The sequence below is a fragment of the Sceloporus undulatus genome, chromosome 3, assembly GCF_019175285.1.
Source record: "Sceloporus undulatus isolate JIND9_A2432 ecotype Alabama chromosome 3, SceUnd_v1.1, whole genome shotgun sequence".
In the NCBI taxonomy this organism is placed as follows: Eukaryota; Metazoa; Chordata; class Lepidosauria; order Squamata; family Phrynosomatidae; genus Sceloporus; species Sceloporus undulatus.
The window spans coordinates 191,825,620-191,848,771 of NC_056524.1; the positions used below are offsets into that span (position 1 = coordinate 191,825,620).

The 23,152-nt window shown below is 39.6% G+C and overlaps 2 protein-coding genes across 3 annotated transcripts in view; one reads left to right on the plus strand and one right to left on the minus strand.

Moving 5' to 3' along the window:
• The window catches only part of ABRAXAS2 (abraxas 2, BRISC complex subunit), a 41,453-nt gene extending 31,745 nt beyond the window's left edge, over positions 1–9,708 (minus strand). Inside the window, exon 1 of the mRNA XM_042459543.1 lies at positions 9,583–9,708. Within this exon, the coding sequence (XP_042315477.1) occupies positions 9,583–9,654 (72 nt within the window). The 5' untranslated portion in view covers positions 9,655–9,708. The remainder of the gene's footprint in view (positions 1–9,582) is intronic.
• A 2,127-nt stretch (positions 9,709–11,835) lies between these two features.
• EEF1AKMT2 (EEF1A lysine methyltransferase 2) lies at positions 11,836–21,621 on the plus strand. Of its 2 annotated transcripts, none has more exons than XM_042460410.1 (6): positions 11,836–11,967; positions 16,631–16,696; positions 17,242–17,356; positions 18,935–19,042; positions 19,405–19,621; positions 21,355–21,621. In XM_042460410.1, exons 1-6 carry the CDS (start codon positions 11,888–11,890, stop codon positions 21,450–21,452), a joined length of 684 nt encoding a protein of 227 aa, XP_042316344.1. In that variant the 5' UTR covers positions 11,836–11,887; the 3' UTR covers positions 21,453–21,621. The 2 variants fall into 2 exon arrangements, with proteins under 2 accessions (XP_042316344.1, XP_042316345.1); XM_042460411.1 differs by lacking the exon at positions 11,836–11,967 and adding an exon at positions 15,515–15,694.
• Positions 21,622–23,152: the final 1,531 nt, after the last annotated feature.

The following is a 23,152-nucleotide window of genomic DNA, read 5'->3' on the forward strand; positions in this document are numbered from 1 at the left end:
ATCAACCACTGAGAGGTCCAGCAGAATAAACACAGACACACTCCCCCCATCCATTTCCCGGCGTAGGACACCGAAGGAGGTGATCATAGCTGCCTGTCCCATAGCCAAGCCTGAAACTGGACTGAAGTACGTCTAGATAACCCACCTCATCTAGAAACTCCTAGAACTGGGAGGCCACCGTATGATCCATTATCTTGTACAAAAATGGAATTGATGCCTTTCCTTTGTTGCTCAAAAATAAAACTACTGTATAAAAAATACTGAAGTAAAAGAGTCCAGTTCCTTACTAAGGAAAATGTCTACTAGCCATTATATGCCTAGAACAGCAATGTTGGTTGATTACCATACTAAACCAATTCGTAGGTTTGGGGGATTTTCAAAATCTGTTTTACCTTGCTAGTCCTCAAATTAACTCATTTTTAATTTTGTTCCAACACAATGAATTGTAATCTAAGCCACTGTTAAAATTCAACTACAACTCAGTTTTGAGTCTGAAGGAAGGATGGAATGTTTATTAATAGGAAAGCATAACATTATGAAATATTATCACTGGGATTTTAAGACTTTGTTTCTCACAGATTTTGCCAATTTACTGACTCACAGATGTGTCTGACCATATTACCCATCATCCCAAGCCAGCATTCTCATCAAAAAGTTGGTATGTCTAACATATCTGGAAGAGACCAGATTGAAGAAGGCTACTTTGTGGAAGCTATAGTGGCATAGTGGTTTGAGTGTTGGACTAGGACTCTGGAGACCAGGGTTCAATTCTCAGTTCAGCCATAAAACTCACTGGGCAAGTCACATGCTCTCAGCCTCAGGGAAAGACAATGGCAAACCTCCTTTGAACAAATATTGCCAAGCAAACCATTACAGATTCGCCTTAGGGTTGTCATAAGTCAGAAATGACTTGGAAGCAGACAACAACAACAACAACTTTGATAAGAAAGTCATCTTTTCTTTACATGTGTATTTTCACAGGAATGCCTATTAAAAACAAGGAGCTGAGCTATATCAGATCAAGACCTATCAACTCCAGCATTCTGCTTCCACAATGACCAACCAGGTCTCCATGGGAAATTTACAGGAAGGCCATGACGGTAACAGCACACTCCTACTCTCTGCCCGCACACACTGGTACTGAGAGGTTTGCTTCTGACACTAGCAATTGTATATAGTCATCATGACTACCAGCCAACGATCACCTTATCCTCAATCAGTTTGTCTAATTCCCCTTTAGATTGTACGCCATAGGCAGGTTTACTCTTATATATTTATTGTTTTTATGTACAGCACTGTGCAAATTTACAGCGCTATATAAATAATAATAATAATAATAATAATAATAATAATAAAGCCATGCAAGTTGTCAGCTGCTGCTGTATCCTGTTTAAGTCGCTTCCATGATTTAATTATGTGCTGCATAAAGCAGTAGTTCCTTTCATATGTCAGAAATCTCTTACCAATCAGCCTCATTTAATAACTGCAAGTTCTAGAACCAAAAGAGGTACAGTTAGAAATGATGCCATTACTGAAATTCCCACATGTAATTCATGAGAATCATTCAAACATAATTTTGTTGAAAAAACATTCTGTTGGTGTGAGCCCGACAGCAACAGAAATATGAATAAATGGTTCACTCATACAAGTTTTACTATCTAGTAAAGGTCATAGGATTGACACCATGGATTCAATCAAGTATACCAGACATATTGTGAAACCATGCGAATGAGCTTCTGCTTCACACAATCCACCCTTTCTATCCCTGTTGTTTTCCTACTCTTTACCTCCCTATTGGTAAATCATGGTCCACATGGAATGACCAAGGAATGACAAAACTAAGAAAGCAATAACTTGCTTAGTTCATAATTAATGGCAAAAAATCCCTGATGTGGCAGTGTATAAATTTCAAGCTCTTTTAAAAATTATTTAATACATTTACTCTGTTGTTATTGTTGTGTACCTTCAAGTCATTACAAACTCATGGTGACCCTAAAGGAGACCTATAACAGCAGTGGATCTCAAACTTCTTACCCTTGTGAACGCCCTCCTTTAGATCTACACCTGGACACTGCCCCCGCCCCCAGGCTAACCTATCATGGGGTTTTCTTGGCAGGATTTATTCGGAAGGGGTTTGTCTTTGCCGTACTCTGAGATTGAGAGAGGGTGACTTGCCTAAGGTTGTCCTGTGGGTTTTCATGGTGTAGCGGAATTTGAACCCTGGTCTCCAAGTGTCCAGAGGGTCGCCATGAGTCGAGGTCAACTCGAGGGCAGCTAACAGCAACAACTCCCAGTGTTCTAGTCCAACATTCAAACTTCTGCACCACATTGGCTCTCAAGGTCTACGACTCCTTTTTTGAGAATGAAGAAGCTAAGTGCTTATAGCAAAATCCCCCCTTCGTTGTTTCTCATAGCTAGATTAAAAGGTGAGGGCATATAGGACCATTAAATTCTTTAAAAAAACAACAACACTATGGTCTTTTTCATATTACCTAAAATTAAAAACTACAGGCATATTTCCGTTTACAAAACTTCTAATAAAGAATATCCTTTTTACAAAGCCCTTTTTATGGGAGCTCAGCCCCTTTTCTTCTCTTCTATCTAGCTGGAGGCTTTTTTTGCAGCATTGACATTAAGAGGATGGTGATGGAGGGCTGGAGAAAGACAAACTTTCAATGCTGGGTTGCAGCAGTGCCTCTGCAGTAAACAATGCAATAAAAGCTTGAATGGGGAAAGAAATGGATTCTAGTGTAGGTGATCCTACAACCCCCTGCTTGTAATCACATATTTGATCTTGTCTCAAGCTATGGATGTATACACACATACTTGATACATGTGATACAAACAGCTTACAAGGAAATTCCTTCCATGTTCTTGTGGGGGGTGTACCACAGCAACATAAGAAATGTATTTTTTGGTGTAAAATACATACTGCACCCATGGAACACCAATGACTCTTATTTTGCAGTAATGGCTTTATCCTAGATTAAAGCAGTGGTTTCAGAACCTGGATTGCTGACCACTCACAAACCATGATTTCTGGATTGTGTTGGCCAAAGCAGCTTGGCAAATCATAGTTTTATGTCTTCTGTGTTTCACTACCTGACACCACTCTTTGGCTACTATTTCTCGAGGCACATAAAGGATAAACTCATCTGATTACAATAGAAACAAATTTTGTTTTAATGTTCTTTGAAAGAAGTATCTGCTGCATGTCCCAAGGTACAACATTAAGCAAGAAGACACAGTACACATTTATTTTGGTATTGTAATTACATATATTGGGTTAGGATATAACCTATTTGTATTATAGGTGAAATAAAATTCCTGGTGAGATTTCGGGTACGGATGTTCCATCGAAAGGGTAAAACTACCCACCAGTTGGTGAATAGCTCCTCTTCTGAAAAATGACTCCCTTTCTGAAAAAAGTTGACTATACTAAGAAATTAAGACATCCCACTGAAAAGTTACAGGTGGTACTGTGTCTCTGGAATTTATTGTTTGAAAACATTATCTGTGTACTTCTGTGCTACAATCTGGAAGGATAGAGGGTTTATAAAAATAAGAGGTTATTTTGGAAAAGACAAGAGATGGTAGTAAGCCATAAGGAGCAGGGCTGAAGCTGCTGCTTCTGTTTGATATTTAACCATACGATGCTGGAACATCCAAACATAACCAAATTGTGATTTGGTGTTACATCCAAACACAGTCACTGCAAATCCTGTAACTGAATGTAGCTTTGGTTCCTGTTTTACTTTATTGCTTGCCCTATATTTAAACCAATCTTGCATTTTGTAATAGCTAAAAATAAATAAAATAGATTCTCTACTCATCATCCAAGGACACACAGCCACTTTAAAAGTTTATACGGCCCCAATTACTATCCATTCTCACAAAAACTAGCCTTAAAAATCATTTTTGAATGGTACTCTGACACTTGTTCTACTTGTTATCCTAGAAATTACCAGTAGTCTGTGCAGTTTCAATCCAACACTTCCTTCTAACAGCTTGCCTATTCTGTCAAAGGTTCACAGGTTATCAATTTGCTAACCTAACTCACAGTGTCTATGACATCTCTACCAGGCAAAACATCTTTCTATACAGAAGGAACAGAGGATGTTTGTGCAGAGACTAAAAACCATTCAGAGAGACCTATTTGTCCCTTTCTAGATTATGGTCCCAATTTAAGATAGTAGGAAAATGAAAAGAAAGTTACATAGAAGCCACTTTGCTGCACCATAAAGAAGCATCAATCAATGGTAAGTACAGGCAGCACCATCCCATCTCCTTACTGATCCCACAGGTAGACTACAGCATAGAGCAATTTGTTAATTAGACATTTCCCTGCCCTCAGGCTTACAATCTAAAAAAGACAAGACACAAAAGGAGAAGGGAATGGCAGTAGGGAAGGGGAAAAGTCCAACAGATCTGCTCTCCTTCAGAGGCCTGTTGGAGCTGCCTTGCCTTTCTCTCCTTCAAGATGGTGGATAGAAGGAGGGCTCTTCTTCTTTTCAGGCAAGGCCTGATAGTGTTTAATGCTAGGTTGGGCTCATTAAGTGTACACTTACAGAAGTATATGCGTAACATTCTGATGCTACTGTAGACTCATCTACTGAAACATATTAACTTGCACATTTGTCAATATATGTGCTTATACCACTTTCTCAGAAAGCTAACAGGTGGCAAATAGATGCCATGGAGAAGCATGAGGGAGGTATTTGGGACTATATTTAGCATATTTAGGAAACATTTAAGCTCTGCAGAAGCACAAAATGTTATAAAAGATAAAACACACAATTAATTAAAAAAAAAATTAAGGAGGCAACCTGCTCTCCCCCAGACAGACTGAAGTTGCTTAAATATGCTCAACAGCCAAGCAATCTGACGTCAACTGGAAAAGAAATGGGAAAAGCAATACCTATTTGACCTCTGCACAAGCTTATAAGATTCTACAAGACTAGCAAAAGCCTAATGGGAGACAAGAGCACGCTGCTATGTTTTATTGCAGAATTATCCATACTAAGATCATTCACATGCACTCAGTCTTAAGACATACAGAGCTACAATTACCTGCACAACAAGGCTAATTTTTCTCAGGTTTTTATAAAAATAAATCCAAACAATAACAAATACCAGGTGCTTTTACATTTTTTAGATCGGTTTTACATTTTAATCATGCGAATGGCCTTTGGCTTAAGAATTACTAAAATTGATAATACCAAGTGCTGTAGACTATATTTTGGAGGAAGGAAATAGCAAAACCATCACTGACTTTTGCTTGCCCAAGGAAATCCTATGAAATTCAGGCAGTTGCCATTATCCAAAGGCCACTTGAAGACAGATAAATCCATATGTTGGCTCTAAGTTACTAGCCTTAGAATGTGCTATTTTCTAAGCTGAAACAGCACTGCCAGCTATTATGGAAGAAAAAGAGTTACTCCCTCATATCTAATCCTGTTGAATAAGGAACTCCCCTTTCAGGATTCATGACCTGTAGCTCTCCCTAGAAGTCAAAATGACTATTCTGAGACTGTCGTACTTTGGACACATTATGAGAAGGCATAACTCAAAAGAAAAGGCAATAATGCTTGGTAAAGTAGAAGGCAGTAGGAAAAGAGGAAGACATCCAAGGACAATATCACATCACAACTGTAGTTTTGTGAGATATTTAGCCTTCTCTGTCAGAGAGCTATGGTGCCATAATAAACTACAATTCCCAGGATTCCCTAGCACTGAGCCAGGGCAGTTAAAGGGTCTCAAAGTGGATTGCTGCAGTGTGTTTGGGACCTCACTCAAGGAAGACACAGCCGAGTCTGAAAGACCTGAGCAGGTCTATTGATGATAGTGTGATCCCTTTACCTACAGTACACGTCTTTATTATAGTCCAGAAACCCATTAAAATCAATTTACAAGATACTGTATAACAGAAACTAAAAGCACAATTAACCATTGGTTAATTTGTACAGAGAGAGACAATTTCAAATATTTTTCCCTTGCACAGTAGCTGTTCTCTGAACCTAACCGCCTCTGATAAAAACTTGGCCACCACCAAGGTCATACTGGGACACTTATCTTCTAATAAGAATCTGACATAGAATTGGGCCGATTTTCCTGGCAGATTCACCAATAAGTGATTAGTCATTTCTTGTCAAGCCATTATGTAGAAACCACAAGACAAAAGAGTATATATGCTTCATGGATTCTACTTCCTGATTACTACGGGGACATAACCTTATTGTATAAGGAACACTGGCAAATCTGCCTCAGAGCATCTCAAAGGGGAAAGCATTGCATCTGGCCTTTGCATACTGATTTTCCAGACTATTAAAGGTATGTCTCGTTTTTTAATAGATTTTTTTATTAAGCACATAAAACCATAATATAACATATATCAAGACATATCCAAAATCAAACTATAAAAAAGTTCACCTTAACACATCAAACTTACATTCATATGATTATATTACAAACAACATATAAACCCTCCCATCCAAGTCCTTCCCACTTCTTCTTTCCTTTCTCCATCTTTCTTCTTCCCTTCTTTTCCTTCCTTATCCTTTCTCCCTACTTCCATTCCTTTCCTTCACCTTCCTTCATACTTTCTCTATCCACATTCTTCTCACACTAATCTCACAGGTATGTTCTGAACTACCTGGGTTTTCTACTCCACCAATGCCTCTGGGAAAGTAGACTCAAGTCTATGAAAGCTCATGTTACCAGCTTTTTTCTTTCAGTTTGTCTCAAAGGTGCTGCAAGATCCCTTTGTTACCGATTTTTCCAGACTAACACAGCTATATCTTTGAATTCTGCCCAAAAAATATGCACTGGGTTGTGTGTGTGTGTGTGTGTGTGTGTGTGTGCAGAAACACTCTTTAAAGATAGGTGCATGTTTTTTGTGCAAACCGCCTCCACCCCAAACCACAACATATTGGCTTCTGATTTTTGTGTGTGTGAAGGAATGTCCTAAAAGTCCCGGTTTTAAGTGCTTTATCTTTTTTCAATTGCATTCTATTTTTTTAACATGTGATCTGTTTTATACTGTATAGTTAAATTATAAACTTAATGATTTTTTTTTCCTGTATGTTTTTAACTCTACTGTGATTTTAAACTGTAAGTCGCCTTGAATCCCAATTGGTTTTTTTTGGGGGGAGGGGAGGGGAGCAGGATATAAATAAATCTAATAATATAATAATAATAATAATAGTATAATACAAGAATGAGGAGGAGGAGAAACGGGTGGGCAGTTCTTCACCATTCCCCATCGTAGTGATCCCCAAACTGTGCCCTTTAAGAGATTTTGGACTTCAGCTCCCAGAAGTCTCAGCCATGTTGCTCAATAGTCTGGGATTCTGGGAGCTGAAGTCCAAAATCTCTTAAAGGGCACAGTTTGGGGATCACTGCCCTATTGACATGCAAACGGATCCTGCTGAACCTTTGACAGTGTGGCTGCATCCACATGGCAGAAATAATCCATTCTGACACCACTTTAACTGCTGTGACTGAAGACTGTGGAATTCTGGGAAAGATAGTTTGTTCTGGCACCCAAACTCTGCTGTAGTTTCATGAGATGTTTATACCTTCTCTTGTCAGAGAGGTCTGATGCCACAACAAAATACCATTACCAGGATTACACAGCCTTGGGCAGTTAAAGTGGTGTCAAACCAGGTTATTTCTGCAGTGCGGACACAGAATCAGTGAGTTCCAAAACACACTGCTGCTTGGGAGGGGAAGAGGAAGAGGAAAGAAGAGACCCAAGAGCCTGGAGACAGAGCCCTGTCAGCCTGGAAAACCAGGCTCTTGCAGCACCTTTGAGACTCGGGTCCAAATAACATGCTCCAAGAATAATCCAGTCTGATTATTTAACTGCCCTGGCTCAGTGCTAAGTAATCCTGGGAACTATAGTTTATTGTGGCACCAGAGCTCTCTCTGACTGAGAAGAAGGCCCACTGTCTCACAAACACTCGTTCCCAGGATTTGCTAGCATTGAACAAAGGCTGTTAAAGTGATCTCAAACTGGATTGTTTCTGCAGTGTGTTTTGGACCTGAGTCTCAAAGGTGCAGCAAGAGTCTGGTTTTTCCAGACTAAGGTCCTAAACACAGTGCAGAAATAATCCAGTTTGAGACCGCTTTAACTGTCCTGGCCCTGAAGAGGATAGATTTGAATTGAAATTTTACTACGCTCAGGAGTTGAAAATTATAGTACTGAAATGTATTGAGCGCAAAGGTTGCCAGGATGATGGATTCAGGTCATGTCAAATCCTCTGCTCTGGAATGTAAACAACCCTGAAACGGCTCCTGCTTCCAGTTGCTAATCCAAATAAATAGAAGTACTAGGGAGACAATAAAAAGAAAACATATAGATAACAGTTTGATTGATGGATACCTGCGAGGGATAGACACGCACGTTAAACGCAATGTCTGAGTATCAAATGAATGTAAAGAAGTGTGTACGTTTAATTTATAAGTGACAAAATGTTATTTGTAGTTTTCTTTGTTACATAAAAGTGCTGCTATAAAAGATTGGTTCACTTTGGGATCTGGGCAACAGTGTTATTGATTATTTTAAACCCAGAAATCAGCAGGGAGCCCAAGGAGTCGATTGCAAAGGAGACATTTTTATTTTTAACTGCAGATGTTGTTCCCATAGGAAATTCATCCCCTGTATTTTCAATGGATAGTCACATATTACATCTAACATACGTCACTATCCTATCCAACCATCAAAGTATTATCTATACCTTCCCAAAACAGTCTCTTGGGAGTGTTTCTTTTCATTCAGGTTAGCGACTCAAATCTGGAGCCGTTCAGGAGAAGATCCGTCAAATTTCCAACCTAGACAGCTTTAAGATGGATCTCTTTGGCAGGCCTTCCCAGAACAGAACAACCCCACCTTAAGTATCATTCTACTATTTCCCAGTAGATGGTTGTTATCATCCGTGTTTTAACAATCGGTTTTAAACTGTAATGTGTCTAATCCTGTACAAACTGTATGTAGTGTATAATCTCATTTTTACTGTTGTAACCTGCCTGGATTCGTTGTGATTGTGTGGGCTATAAATAAATCTATTATTACTATTATTATATTGACTGTCTTTTAATCTTGTAAGCCGCTCTGATTGCTCCTGTAACAGAAAAGCAGGATATAAATAAAAGTTTAATTATTATTTATTATCATTATCATTATTTATTGACCTTCCTACACAGAGGCTCTGACATGACCTACAATACCAACCCCTTTTCTGAGCACATTCTGAATTTTGATGGAGGGAATGGTGGTAACTACAGTTTCGTGAGAGACTGAGCCTCCTCCTTCTCTGTCAGAGACAGCCAGCAATAGGGCCACAATGAACTACATTTCCCAGGATTCCCCAGCACTGAGCCAGGGCAGTCAAAGCGGCCTCAGAGTGGATTATTTCTGCAGACCTAATAAAGAAGAAGGCTCTTCTTCCTCCTCCTCCAGCTGCAGTTCACACCCATTTCCTCTTCCCCAGGGCTGCCTCCCAGCCCTGCCTGGCCCTCTCCCTGAGAAGCAGCCTCTCCTCAGGGGAGGGAAAGGCCCTCAGAGAGGGCCCTGGTCCTTACGTGGTCGGCGCTGCTGTTGGCGCTGTAGTAGCAGACAGAGCTGAACGTGTAGCCCGAAATGGAAGCCGCCATGATGGAACCCCCGCAGACACCTCCTCCTCCTCCTCCTCCTCCCCACGACGCTCCCAGAAGCCACCGCGGCGGCCAAAAGACGGCGCGGCGGCGCCTCGCGACGTCACTTCCGGTCAAGGCAGCCCAGGGCTCCTGGGAAATGTAGTCCGTTTGGCCTTGAGGGAGAAATAAAAATTGTTAAAATGACCACTTTAACTGCCGTGGATCGAGGGTGTGGGGCTGTTTGTTGGGATCCCTGACAGAAGCTGCATCCACACTAGAAAAATAACCCGATTTGGCACCGCTTTAACTCTTTTTTTGGCTCAAGGCTATGGAATATGGCTCAAGGCTATGGAAGGCTCCGCTCTGGGCCCCACAACAAACTCCAACTCCCAGAATTCCATAGCCTTGAGCCAGATATAGAGTTAAAGCGTTGCCAAACCGGGTTATTTCTCCAGTGTGGATCCATCCAGGTCCAAAATACACTAAATAATCCATCTTGAGGCCGCTTTAGCTGCCTTGGCTCAATGCTAGGGAATCCTGGGAACTGTAGTTTTGTGAGACATTGAGCCTTCTTCTCTGTCAGAGAGAGAGAGAGCTCTGGTGCCACAACAAACTACAACCCACAGGATTCCCCAGCACTGATCCAAGGCAGTTAAAGCGCTCTCAAACTGGATCATTTCTGCAGTGTGTTTTGGGCCTACGTTTCCCAGAAGGCTATGCCACCCTGGGGATTGTGGTTTTGTGAGACTTTCTCTGCCAAAGGGAGGTCTGTTTGCCCCCAATGAACTTCCATTACCAGAATTACATAGCCCCCAGCCTTGGCAGTTGAATTTGTGTCAAACCAGGTTATTTCATCAGAGAGAGAACATATCAATAAAACCTGTGAATAATCAAATCTGCAAAAGCCAAAGCCTGCAAAATGTGGAGGAACGAGTGTATTGTTATTTTATTTTCTTATATCCTGCCTTTCCTCCAACATAGGTACTCAAAGAGGCGAACAAGCAGATTTAAAACAATATAATTTGAAAACAGTTTGGTAAAGCCCTCCATTCTTCTTGAATGCCTTCCATATATCAGAGCCTTGTGGTTATGACATATGCATAGATATAGGATGGGGGACATCAGGCTTAAGGAGAGACTACGTGTGAAAGGGATCTAGGAGTCCAAGTAAACTGCAAGTTGAACATGAGTTAACAGTGAGATGCGGCAGCTAAAAAGGCCAATGCAATTTTAGGCTGCATCAATAGAAGTAGTCATCCCCCCATATTTGCGGCTTTGATTATTCACGGATTTCATTACTATGTTCTCTCTAGGAGTATCTAGGTCCTCCAGTGCAACTCTGTGGTCAACTTTAACTAAAAGTTGCACTGAAAGACCATTTGTAGCTACTCCAGTGCCATTCTATGGTCAGTGTATGTTGAACATTGACCACAGAGTTGCACTGGAGGACCTAGAGATTCCTAGAGAGGTGTCCTCTCAGGGAAAAACAGTGCTTTTGTTATTTGCATTTTTTCCATATTCACGGAGGTCTTGTTCCCCTAACCCTAGCAAATATGGAGGGACAACTGTATAATGTCTAGATCAAGGGAAGTAATAGTGCCACTGTACTCTGCTCTGGTCAGGCTCCACCTGGAATATTGTGTCCAGTTCTGGGCACCACAATTCAAAAAGGATGTTGAGAAACTGGAGTGTGTCCGAAGGAGGGCAACTAAAATGGTGAAGGGTCTGGAAACCATGCCCTATGAGGAACGACTTAGGGAGCTGGGGATGTTTAGCCTGGAGAAGAGAAGGTTAATAGGTGACATGACAGCCCTGTTTAAATATTTGAAAGGATGTCATCATACTGAGGAGGGAGGAAGCTTGTTTTCTGCTGCTCCAGAGAACAGGACCCGGAACAATGGATGCAAGCTGCAGGAAAAGAGATTCCACCTCAACATTAGGAGGCACTTCCTGACAGTAAGGGCTGTTCCACAGTGGAGGCAGGATGGTGGAGTCTTTTTCTTTTGAGGTATTTAAGCAAAGGCTGGATGGCCATCTGTTAGGGAGAATGGGGGTTGAAATGGATGGCCCTTGTGGTCTCTTCCAACAGGCCGCTCTGGGAGTTTCAACTCTGTGCCTCCTCAGCAAGAAGACTAAGGAGGCAGGAAGAGAAGCCAGTCCTCCAGAAGCCTAGAGCGGTGCCGTAGCGCCACTTCCGCTCCTTCTTTTGGCCTCTAATCAGGGTACTTCCGGTTCCGTGGCAGTCAGAGCCATGGGTGGGCAGCAGGAGGAGGAGGAGGAGGAGGAAGAGCAGCAGGGGTTCGGCCCCTCTGCCCTGGGGACCAAAGCACAGTGAGTGACCAGATGTGTCCTCCTTTGCCAGGACGCGTCCTACATTCCAGCCTTCTGTCCAGGAGGAGGAGGCATTGCAGGACGTCCTCCATTTTGAGCATGGCTTGAGAAGCATGACTAAATGTATTTATTATCAGTACCTCTGATGAGGAAGAAGACTGGAGTCTAGGAAAGTGGCTCATGCTGCCAAGTTCTTTCTTTCACTTAAAGCTCAAAACACTGAGATAAATATATATAGAGAGAGGTCTTGTAGCGCCTTTGAGACTAAGGTCCAAAACACACTGGAGAAAAAATCCACTTCAAGACCGCTTTAACTGCCCTGGGAATCCTGGGAACTGTAGTTTGTTGTGGCACCAGAGAAGAAGGCTAAATGACTCCCAAACTGCATTTCCCAGAATTCCCTAGCATTGAACAAAGGTGCTGCAAGATCTCTCTCTATGTTTATATCAGTGTTTCGAGCTTTTATCTGGTCAGGTCCTACATTATTCTCAAAGGTCCTCCATTTTGTGGCTCCTTCAGGGTGACCAGATGCACACTACATTTCAGCATACTGTCCAGTGTTCTTCCTTTGGAGCAGGACTAAGAGTGAATCCACACTGCAGAAATAAATCAGTTTGATATCACTTTAACGATCACAGCTCCACCGTGTGAAATCTAGGGATTTGTAGTTTGGTGAGGCATTCAGACAAGTCTAAGAGAGAGGTCTGGTGCCTCACCAGACTACAAATCCCAGGATTCTGTAGGATACAGTCATGACACTTAAAATGGGGTCAAACTGCTTTATTCTTGCAGTGTGGATACTGTACTTAGAAGGATTCATTTATATTTATATGAGTGAGGTTTTAGTTTAGAAAGCTAAGCAGTGGAATAGGGCAGTGTTCACCCATCCTCCTCCTCAGGAGAAAGTGGGGCGGCAGAGAGCCTTGCAGGGCCAGCGTTTGCCTGTCCTCCTATTCCTTTGCCCAGCCTTCTCCTTGGGGGAAATCTGGGCAGCAGAGGACCCTTGAAGTTGTTCCACATCCTTGCAGACCTCCTGAAATCCTCTGACGGGCCGGATGCAGCCCCTGGGCCAGATGTTATTCAGGCCTGCTCTGAAATATAACCTACAACATCTGGTATTGGTTGGCAAGTACTAACCATTTAACCATTGCTAATCCTGGTTAGCTTCCAAGATCAGACAGGACCTGGTGGCCAAGAAGGTTCAGCTCTGATTTGTACTCAGATGGGAGATTAGTACTTGGATGGTGGCTGCTTAGCCAGCAGGTCCTGTCTGATCTTGGATGCTAACCAGGATTAGCAATGGTTAGTACTTGAATGGGAGACTGCCAACCAATTCCAGGTGCTGTAGGCTATATTTCAGGGGAAGAAATTGGCAAAACCATCTCCGTATTCCTTGCTCAAGAAAAGCCTATGAGGGTTCACCAAGTCAACAGGTGACTTGAAGGCACACACACAGAGACACAACTGTTGTCGTCGTCATTGTGTGCCTTCAAGTGTCATGTAGGGATTCTGGACTACAGCTTGGAAGACTAGGATTTTCATCCTCATCAAGCCATACAACTCACCCCTGTCAAAGAGCTAACCTAAAGCAAACACAGGTGGTACACAAGTCTTAGAAACAAGTTACAGTACTATGTTTTGTGTGTGTGGTGGTGGTGGTGGTGGTGGTGGGGGGGGGGTTGGAAGCAACTCCAACACTCAGTTTTTAATGTTTAGGAATGAGGAGTATAGCATTATCCCTATGACAGTAGTCTATGCACAGTTTAGCAGACAAACAAGAAACTGAAAGAACTTAACAGAACTGGCATTTAAAACTCACATTTTATATAGTCCTTTGTATAATCAGAGGGGAACTAACAGTTGAATTCTGAAATGCAAAATGTCTCCTAGCTTTGAGTACTAAATAAATTAAATCCGGGGGAGGATAGGTTATAATTTAAATATGGTTCAATGTAGAATCACTGTGGCTGTCTGTATAAGAGAGTACTTTTTAATATCAACCTAATATGTTTAATAAATTAATAAAAAAATATATGTAGCACTGCTTGGTCCTCCTGAATTAATCTTTGGGAAAAGTGAAATAATATAGACTTCTTTCTTTCAGAACTGAGTAAACAGGAAAACGCACAGATCAGGGATTAGGAGAGAGGATCCCAAATATGACAGTGTCCTTTCTAGGAAAACTCCTTTTTATCTTTCATTTTACAAATGTATGGTTTTGTATAAAAGAGAATTGGACTCTTTATTTACAGAAGTCAATTGTCCTACCATATCCCTATTTAGAACTACATAACACTTAAACTTGAACAAAAATAGAAACCAGCCAGTTGGTTAAAAATATTTTTCAGGTCAGGTCACTTCTAAAGGCCAAAGTGCCAACTGTTATCTCTTTCATTCACTCTGCTTTGAAACTTGTTTTGCAAGCTATCTCTTTTAAGCCAGTAACACCAATCTGTTAACCTCACAGTTGCTTGTAAATAGCTTTTACATCAGTTCTTGAACCCTGAGATTCTGTGCTGTGGCCAATCTATATTATTGTCAAGAGAATTAAGGCTAACCTGCACATTTGATTCCCTCCCTTATGCAAGAAGAATCCAGTAGGAAAAAAATAATTGTCTTTTTCCAGGCCATTTCTTCCACAAATTAGTATACCTACCGTATATACTCAACTATAAGTTGACCTCATGTATAAATTGATGGCAGGTGGTGGGGCCAAAATGTTGGATTTTGATATAATCCGTGGATAAGTCGAGGGCAAAACTTGGGGGCATGTGACAAAGGATCTAAAGAATAAAGCAAAGGAAAACAATGCCAAAGAACTAACAAAATCCCAAAAGGCATAACGGTTTTTGCTCATGCTAAAGGCTGGATGGATGAGAGAGTAGAGGGGGATCAGTGCTTCCAGGACAGATTACACCATTGGATGGCTTTTAAAGATAAGAGTTAAAGTACAGTACAGTACAGTACTGTCATTGACCCGTGGATATGTTGACTCAGTTTTTTGTGTCAATTTTTTGACTAAAATTTCTATATATATATGAATATATATAGTAAACTGCAATTATATATGCACTTGTCTAAAGTAAATCCTTTTGAATCCAATAGAGGTTACTTATAAGTAGACTAGTTGGACTAAAGAGATTATTGCACTGCCCTTTCCCATCCTTTCCTCCCAAGATAGGCGCAGGATGTAAACTTTATTATGTGGATTTTGTTGCACTCCTCCGTACTCAGGCAGGAGGCATCCTGCACCTGTTCATGGCATCCCATACCTGATTAGGACTTCTCTAGTACTTTTTGAAACAATGGGATGTGGTAGCTTAGTCTGTTGGGTGGCAACTGGGAAAAGCATGTTCCCACAATTGCACCTAATACCTGGTATTTTCCAAAAATCTGAAACTAGAATTTTTTTGGAAAAAATTCCAGCATCCTAAGTGTTGTGAATAAGTAAAAAATGTCTGGGAGGCACGCAACAACAAGAAGTGTGAGGACTTAGTATGTTTATATGACTTATATTTATTAAACAAAAATTGTGTTGAATTCCACTCATTGTTATGAATTAATCTGATGAAACATGGAGTGTTTTTAATTGAAGCATGTTCATGAAAAAGATTAAGCACTGGAAAATTTTCCACCTCAGTTTTGGAATAGATACATCATGAGCAGGATTGCTAGCCTGGCAACCAGCCTGTGGAATTGAAGATGCCAGACTAGGAGTTTTATATTGGTAAATAATCATTAAATTTGATGTTCCAGTTCTAGGTTATTTTTGTGTATCACTTTTTAGGTGTTTATGGGTTGCATTTCAATTTTATCTACATTTAAAAATGTAAAAGTGTTTGTTTATTTATTTATTGGATTTATATGCCACCTTTTGTTCCAAAATGGGACTCAACACAGTTGTATTTGAATTTCTCTAAACAACAAAATGTACAGTGGTACCTTGGGATACGAAATACCCAGGTTACGAAATTTCCGGGATACGAAAAAATCCCATTGGAAATAATTGTTCCGGGTTACGAATGTTTTTCGGGTTACGAAAAAATTTTTTGGTGCTTTTCGGCGCTTTTTCGCACGAAACGCGGCTTTTCCCCATTAGCGCCTATGGCAATTCGGCTTACGAAGGCTTTTCGGGTTACGAAAGCGGCCGCGGAACGAATTAATTTCGTAACCCGAGGGAGCAGTGTATCTGACTTGTGGCAAACCTGAGGTGAACCTATTACAGGATTTTCTTGGTAAGATTTATTCAGATGAGATTTTCCATTGCCTTTTTCTAACACTGAGAGAATGTGACTTGCCTAAGGCCATCCAGTGGGTTTACATGGCCAAGTGGTCTCCATAGTCGTAGTCCAATGTTCAAACCACTACACCATGCTGTACCCTTAAAAAAAATGCACAAAGTGAACTTGTGCATGATTGCCTATAAGTATTACTATGCTGAGTGAGTTTAAATATCCAGGTCAATATGCACAAACACCAACTGATTGGAAATTATCAAGTTTAGGTTGGTTGTAGGTGGAGGTATGGTATAAGATAAAGTTGTTTTTGCTCTGGGAAGAGGCAAATCATATTTTCTTGGCTATTTCATTGCTGGAGTTAGGGTAACAAAAACAGATACAAGTCTTTGTTCTGTTAATTTTCATGTTCTTTTCTCCATTTATAGCTGGGATGCAGCCTATGAACGTGAATTGCAAAATTTTAAAGAAAGTGGTGATGCTGGTGAGATCTGGCAAGTATCAGAACATAACATGCTTCAGCAAATGTTTGTGCATTATTTTTTTGCCTAAAAGTACATGCAATAAAATAAAATTGTACATCTGTTGTTTTGATTATAGTACTGGTAATGTGATACAGCGGTTTTCATGAAAAATGCCAGCTCTTGTCTGGACTAAACCTGTTGCAAATTAAAATAACTAATTATCATCTGACATCTGTTTTTTATGGGGGAAATAAATTGCTGGCTATGGGCTGCTTTGCAGAAGCCAAGTGTTTCTGTCCCTGAAGTTTGTCAAAATTTAAATAAGAGGGATAGGCAAAGATGCACTGGTGCCTCATGTTTCTATAGCAAATGTTTTTATAAAACAACAGGCACCTCTAGTCCTGTGTAATGTTAACCCAGCAGGTTTCAGAACCATCCATTCACTTAAAAAATTGTAATGGGATCTCTGGAGACTGATGCCTTGACATGGATGCATTGCATGAGACTGACAAACTTTGTTTGCCTTTTTTGCATAACTAATAGAGCTAGTTACCTGAACCTCTGTTTCTGATTAGGTTTGGTGAAGAGAGTATGACTCGTTTAATTAGATGGCTAGAGAAACAAAAGATTCCTCTGGACAGCTCTGTGCTTGACATTGGAACAGGAAACGGTGTTTTGCTCGTGGAATTGGTTGGTATTTGTGCTTTGTGATGCAAAATCTAAACATAGACTTAAAGCAAGCAAGCTGAATATCTGAACTGTTAATTATGATACAAAGCAACCTCTTACATGGCAGTGGTCCATATTCATTGGCATGACTGTATCATTTGAACTTATTTTGGATCTTCATTGGGAGCAGGAGAGCATTGGTATTGGTGTTGTCATACTAGAATTACATTAAAATCCTGGTCAAAATGTTTGCTTCAGCCACAAGAAGGCCCTTCAAACACCAAAATACTACTGAGGTGAAAGTAACCTGTGAAATTTTCAAAATGTTGCCACCTTGAAATGCTGGCTATACCTCTAGTTGGCCCCCATCTGGATTCTAATACTGCCTTATAGCCTCATTTATAACATTTAAAGGTTTGTTCTATTGCCTGCCAGCTATTTCTAGTATAGCTTTCTTAACATAGATATTAGTGAAGTAATATATTTCTGTAAGATGAAAGTGAACATATTAATATTTCAGAGAAACAGGTCAATCTTGTAGGATTTTTTTAAAAATTAATTAATTATTCTGTTTTTATATTAAAAAAACATCATAAAAATCAGCCCAGAGGTGTTCTTTAATTAGAAAGTAGTTAAGTATGGGTTAGAGTGTTGAACACTGAAGGGTGCTTTAAGTTATATTCCTCTTGTAATATGTGAAGAAGGGATGTGTTAAGTCTCGCCCCATAGTTTGAAGTGTGATCTCCCTCTGTACTTAATATCCATGCATCTTTTTGTTGGAAAAAAAATGATCCAGGAAATAGGGCACAAGAAATAGGAAAAACTGATTAATTTGTTCAACCACTGTTATTGTCAGTGAAGCCTCTGAAACTACCACAGTCTTGAAATGCATAATTACTGTATATACCCGACCATAAGTCGACCTCATGCATAAATCAGGGACAGGTTTTGGGGCCAGAATTATAAATTTTGATGTGACCTGTGGATAAGTCGAGGGTAAAACTTAGGGGCACATAACAAAGAATTTAAAGAATGAAGCAAAGGAAAACAGTGCCAAAAAACTTACTGAATTCCACCAGGCATAACTGTTTGTGCTCACACTAAAAGCTGGATAGATGAGAGTATGGGGAGGGGGGCAGTGCTTCCAGGACAGATTATGCTCTTGCTTTTCACCAGGGGATGGTTCATTTTTTTTATAACAATTAAAATACAGTACTTACATTGACTCATGGATAAGTCGACTCAGGTCTTTGGGGGTCAATTTTTTTACTAAAATTTCTAGACTTATACATGAGTATATACTGTACATTGTGCACTTTCATACTCGGATAATAGTAATCAGAAATCTTTTCTTCAGTTAGTACAATCTGTAATTTGGAAAGTGTTTGCTGTCATGAAATACGCCTTGCAGTTCTTCTTGCAAAATACATGGTTTAGTTGATCATCTCCTGCTCTGTTTTCTTCTACACCTTAGTATAGTTTGGTGTCATTGCTAAGTTTTGGCCCTAAAGAGTTGTACTGAAGTAAATACCACAGAAACTGAATGGTAAACCAAAGGAAGGTGTTTAGAACTTAAGGGCTTTCTTTCCCACTTTTTAGGCCAAATCTGGTTATACCAATCTTACAGGAGTTGACTACTGTATTTCTGCGGTGGAGCTTTCAAAAAACATAATTCGGAAGGAAGGACTGCCACATATTAAGTTGCAGGTAAGACATTGTGCAATGAATGGATGTGAAGGTGTCAGAAGGAGCTACTCAATCAAGCATTTGATCACGTATGTTGGAGGCTCCCCCATCCCCCAGAAGAGGCTAAAGCACTTGGGGATATCTAGGTTACAAACTAAATGAATAAGAACATGATAGAAGCTTTAAAGATTAGGCATTATGTTCTGAAAGATAGGATAGCACAGAGATGTTACAATCAGTGGAGCTGATAGTAAAACAACATTTATAGAATAAATTTATAGTAATTCCGTTGTACTTGGGTCTCAGTAGTCCAAGATTTTTTTTAAAAAAAATAATCATTTTAGTAAAATATCATGTTTAACAGCTACAGCTTTCTTGTACAGGTTGAAGACATCTTAAATCCCTCAAATGAATTATCAGGTTTTCAGGTTTGTATCGATAAAGGGACTTTTGATGCCATCAGTCTGAACCCAGACAATGCAGCAGAAAAAAGGAAGCAGTATGTGAAATCCCTACACAAGATATTGAGACCTGGAGGCTTTTTCCTTATAACATCTTGTAACTGGACCAGAGAGGAACTAAGGAGTGAATTCAAAGAAGGTACATACTTAGCTTACAATTGCATATATCTGTTTCAAAATCTTACCTTGATTTTAATTTCTTCCACATTCCAGAAGTGCTTGGCACTGCAGTGGTAAAGGTGCCTGTTTGTGTTTGAACTGTACCTCTGGTTGAACTGGAGATATTAAGGCACTAATGAGAGATCAATGTGTCTTGGCTTAACAAACATTCTGTCTGAGATACGAATCTAACTAATTACATGGTAAAAATTATTGTTGCAAAATTATTCTTGTGGTGATACACAGTAGTATGTGAATTCTGTGAAGACAGCGTGGTGAATTCAGACTGGTGAAAAGGCACATTGATGATCCCAAATACAGAGATATCTGTAAGCAATTCATTAATTTTAAGCTTCTTAACTAGTCCCATCTAAAGCTTTTTGACAGTTCAAACATTTCAAGTTTGTTTCCCCATTCTGATTTCTGATTGCCATTGATACCAAAAATTAAAATGCGTACTGTATTAGAAATTGAAATTCATGTTTATTTGCTGATGTGAAGCAGACTATTACCGTTGTTTCACATTTTTTTATGGCAAATATTCTCTCCATTTAGCTCAGCAAAAACTGGTGCACCAGCTACACCCATTCCTTGAGACATCAGATTTGGCTATGGTGACACGTGCCTAGATTACATCCTGTTTCAATTACTGTAATGCATGCTACATGGGGCTGCTTTGGGACACTGTTCAGAAAATTGAGAGGGTCCAAAATTCTGCAGCCTGGCAGGTTATAGGGATCTTAAGTTGTTGGAGAATCAACTTCACTAGCGGCTTATCTGATTCTGGGCATAATTCAAAATGTTGGCTTCGACCTTTAAAGCCCTACATGACTTGGGTCCAGACTATTTGAAAAAACATATCTCCCTAGGAGCTTGCACATGCTCTAAGATAAGCATGGGAAAGCTTTCTCTCAATCCTACCACCATCCCAGGCACGTCTAGTGAGGAGTGAAAGACAGCTTTCTTGGTGGCTGCTCCCAAGTTATGGGATGCCCTTCTCTAGAACGTCAGGTTGATCCCCTTCTTGCTGTCTTTCCATTGAGTGGTAAGCACCTTTTTATGTAAGGAGGTATTTAGTTTTCAATGTGTTGTGGCAGATAAAGGGGGTGTAGCGTTTTGTATTATGTTTTAAGCATATTTTAATGCTGTTTTTACCTTGTTTTAAGCTGGGTTTCAAAATAGAAATTCAGTTTGTCTTTTAACTTTTGTATTAAGTGTTTTGTCATGTTGTGATTTTAAAATGTTGCATCCCACCTTGGCTCCCATGCTGGGAGAAAGGTAGAATATAAATAAAATAAATAAAATAATAATAAATAATAAATTTCTCCCCTCCATAATTCCCTTTCCCATTTCCCAAAGAGAAATAAAATAAAATAAAATGGAAATTATTTAATATGTCTATAAAAGCAAGTATACTTTTTGGGAAGCTAAAACAGAATTTGGCTTTAATATTGTCAAAAGAGATTTGTTTCAAAACTGATGCCTTGGTCCCTGCCTTGAGAATAAAATTATTATAGACATTTACCAACTGAAATTGGAATGATTGGCACTACTGTTATCTGTCTCTAATCTATGTATACTGTTAGTAGTCATAAAAACCTGCAGAATTTACTGGCCTGTGTGTTCTCTGTTTGGATTCATAACAGAATTTATAAGGTTATTCAAGAGTATAACTTTTTTTTGTCACAAATGTATTTTACTTATATTTGACAGGGTTTCTTTTTCTGGAAGAGCTGCCAACACCCACATTCTTCTTTGGAGGAAGAACCGGAAGCAGCGTAACTGCTTTGGTTTTCCAACATAAAACATAAGGTTTTTATATTTGGGACATGAATTTTGTACAGAAGATCCTGAATTCTGAATTTCCTAGAGAAATGAAATCGCACAAGACTGTAAGCTGAAAGAGAGGTGTTATAAAGTTTACGGATACTTATGCCTTGGTCCCTGCCTTGAAAATAAATAGACATTTACCAACTGAAATTGAAAGGATTGACATGTTTATTTTTTCTGAAGCAATCCCCCTTTCAGGATTATTGAATGGATGTACCTGAATTTTTTTAAACAATAAAAAATATATTTTGTGTAACTATTCTGTTACGATAAGTAGTAAACAGTTCATGTATGTGAATCTAGTATCTATGTGAATCTAGTAAAGGAGGAAACTTGTGTATTTGGTGGTAGTGGCAGGAGTATTTATTAAGAGAGGTGGAATTAAAATGCTCTTTGGAGATGTGGCAGATCGTTTGATATGACTTCTTGGGTGAATTAAATATCATATTTATTACTATTTGATAATCTGTATCTTGAAAACTAAAGGAGAGGAAAATGATTTGTTCCCTCTGAGTTTCAATTTATTTTTTTACAAAACAGGGTGGGTGGTCCATACTTAAAGGCTTATAATGAGGTGAGGAAACTGTTCCAAGTCCAGTGTGGGCTCCCCACTTCAATCAGAAGTGATTTCCAGTTCACCTTTCCTGGCTCTAAAACAATTCAGTCCTGGGGAGAGTAGGGGTTGTGGTGTAGCACACCAAGATCTGGTGGGAGTATCTGTAGTCCTCAGACCTTGGGTAGCTACCCATCCAATCTGTTGGAACAACATGAAAATTTCACTTCTACACTTTGTGGAACAGTTTTGTTTCAAGTGCTTCCAGTTACTTAAGTACATTGTCTTTAGTTTGTACAGTTTAGCATCTTGCTTGAAAACATTCAGTATGCACAACAGTCAATTCTAGACAAATCTTTCTAACTACTTTGCCTCTTATAGGAAACTTTGCAGGGAATCTGCTTCTCTAGGAAACAGCATGATACAGATTTCAATTACAGAAAATAAATGAGTACATCTATCCAATCATGATAATCCAGGAAGGGTTATTAATTATATTAATAATTTCCTACCAGCTCTTTACTTCTTGTTTCTGAGAATATGGTAATACAATTTGCCTTAAGGCAATGTAGCTGTTTCCTCCTCTTGTAAGTCTAAATGCATACACAGATTTTCAAATAACAATAAATATGATACTTTAGTCATCCAAGAATTTCTAGTAGGCAATCTGTCACATTTGTACAGAACGGCAATTTCAGTTGTGTCTATAAGTGGTATTTTAACAGAAATTTAAACTTGCTGGATTAGATGAATCATGTGAGTCATTCAGTGAACTGAATAAGACCTTCTTCCATCTTCTTCTACTCTACTTTTGCACTCTTAGCCTTCCACTACTCGTGGCTTAATTCATAAAGTCTAATATAGGGGTCCTATGTAATCCAGTGGAAACCTGCTTAAATAATTCTCAATGTGAGCTTAGTTCCTCAAGCACTTTTATCTGGTCTATGTTCTCCCTATCTTCCAGTTGTAAAGAAAGTAAATGACGAGTGTTTTATATATAGTGGGTTCTTGGTATCTGCTAGGGTTTTGTTCCAAGACCTTCAAAAATCCGTGGATTCTCAAGTCCCATTAAATACAATGGGGTAGTGAAATGGTGTCCCTTATATAAAATAGCAAAATCAAGGTTTA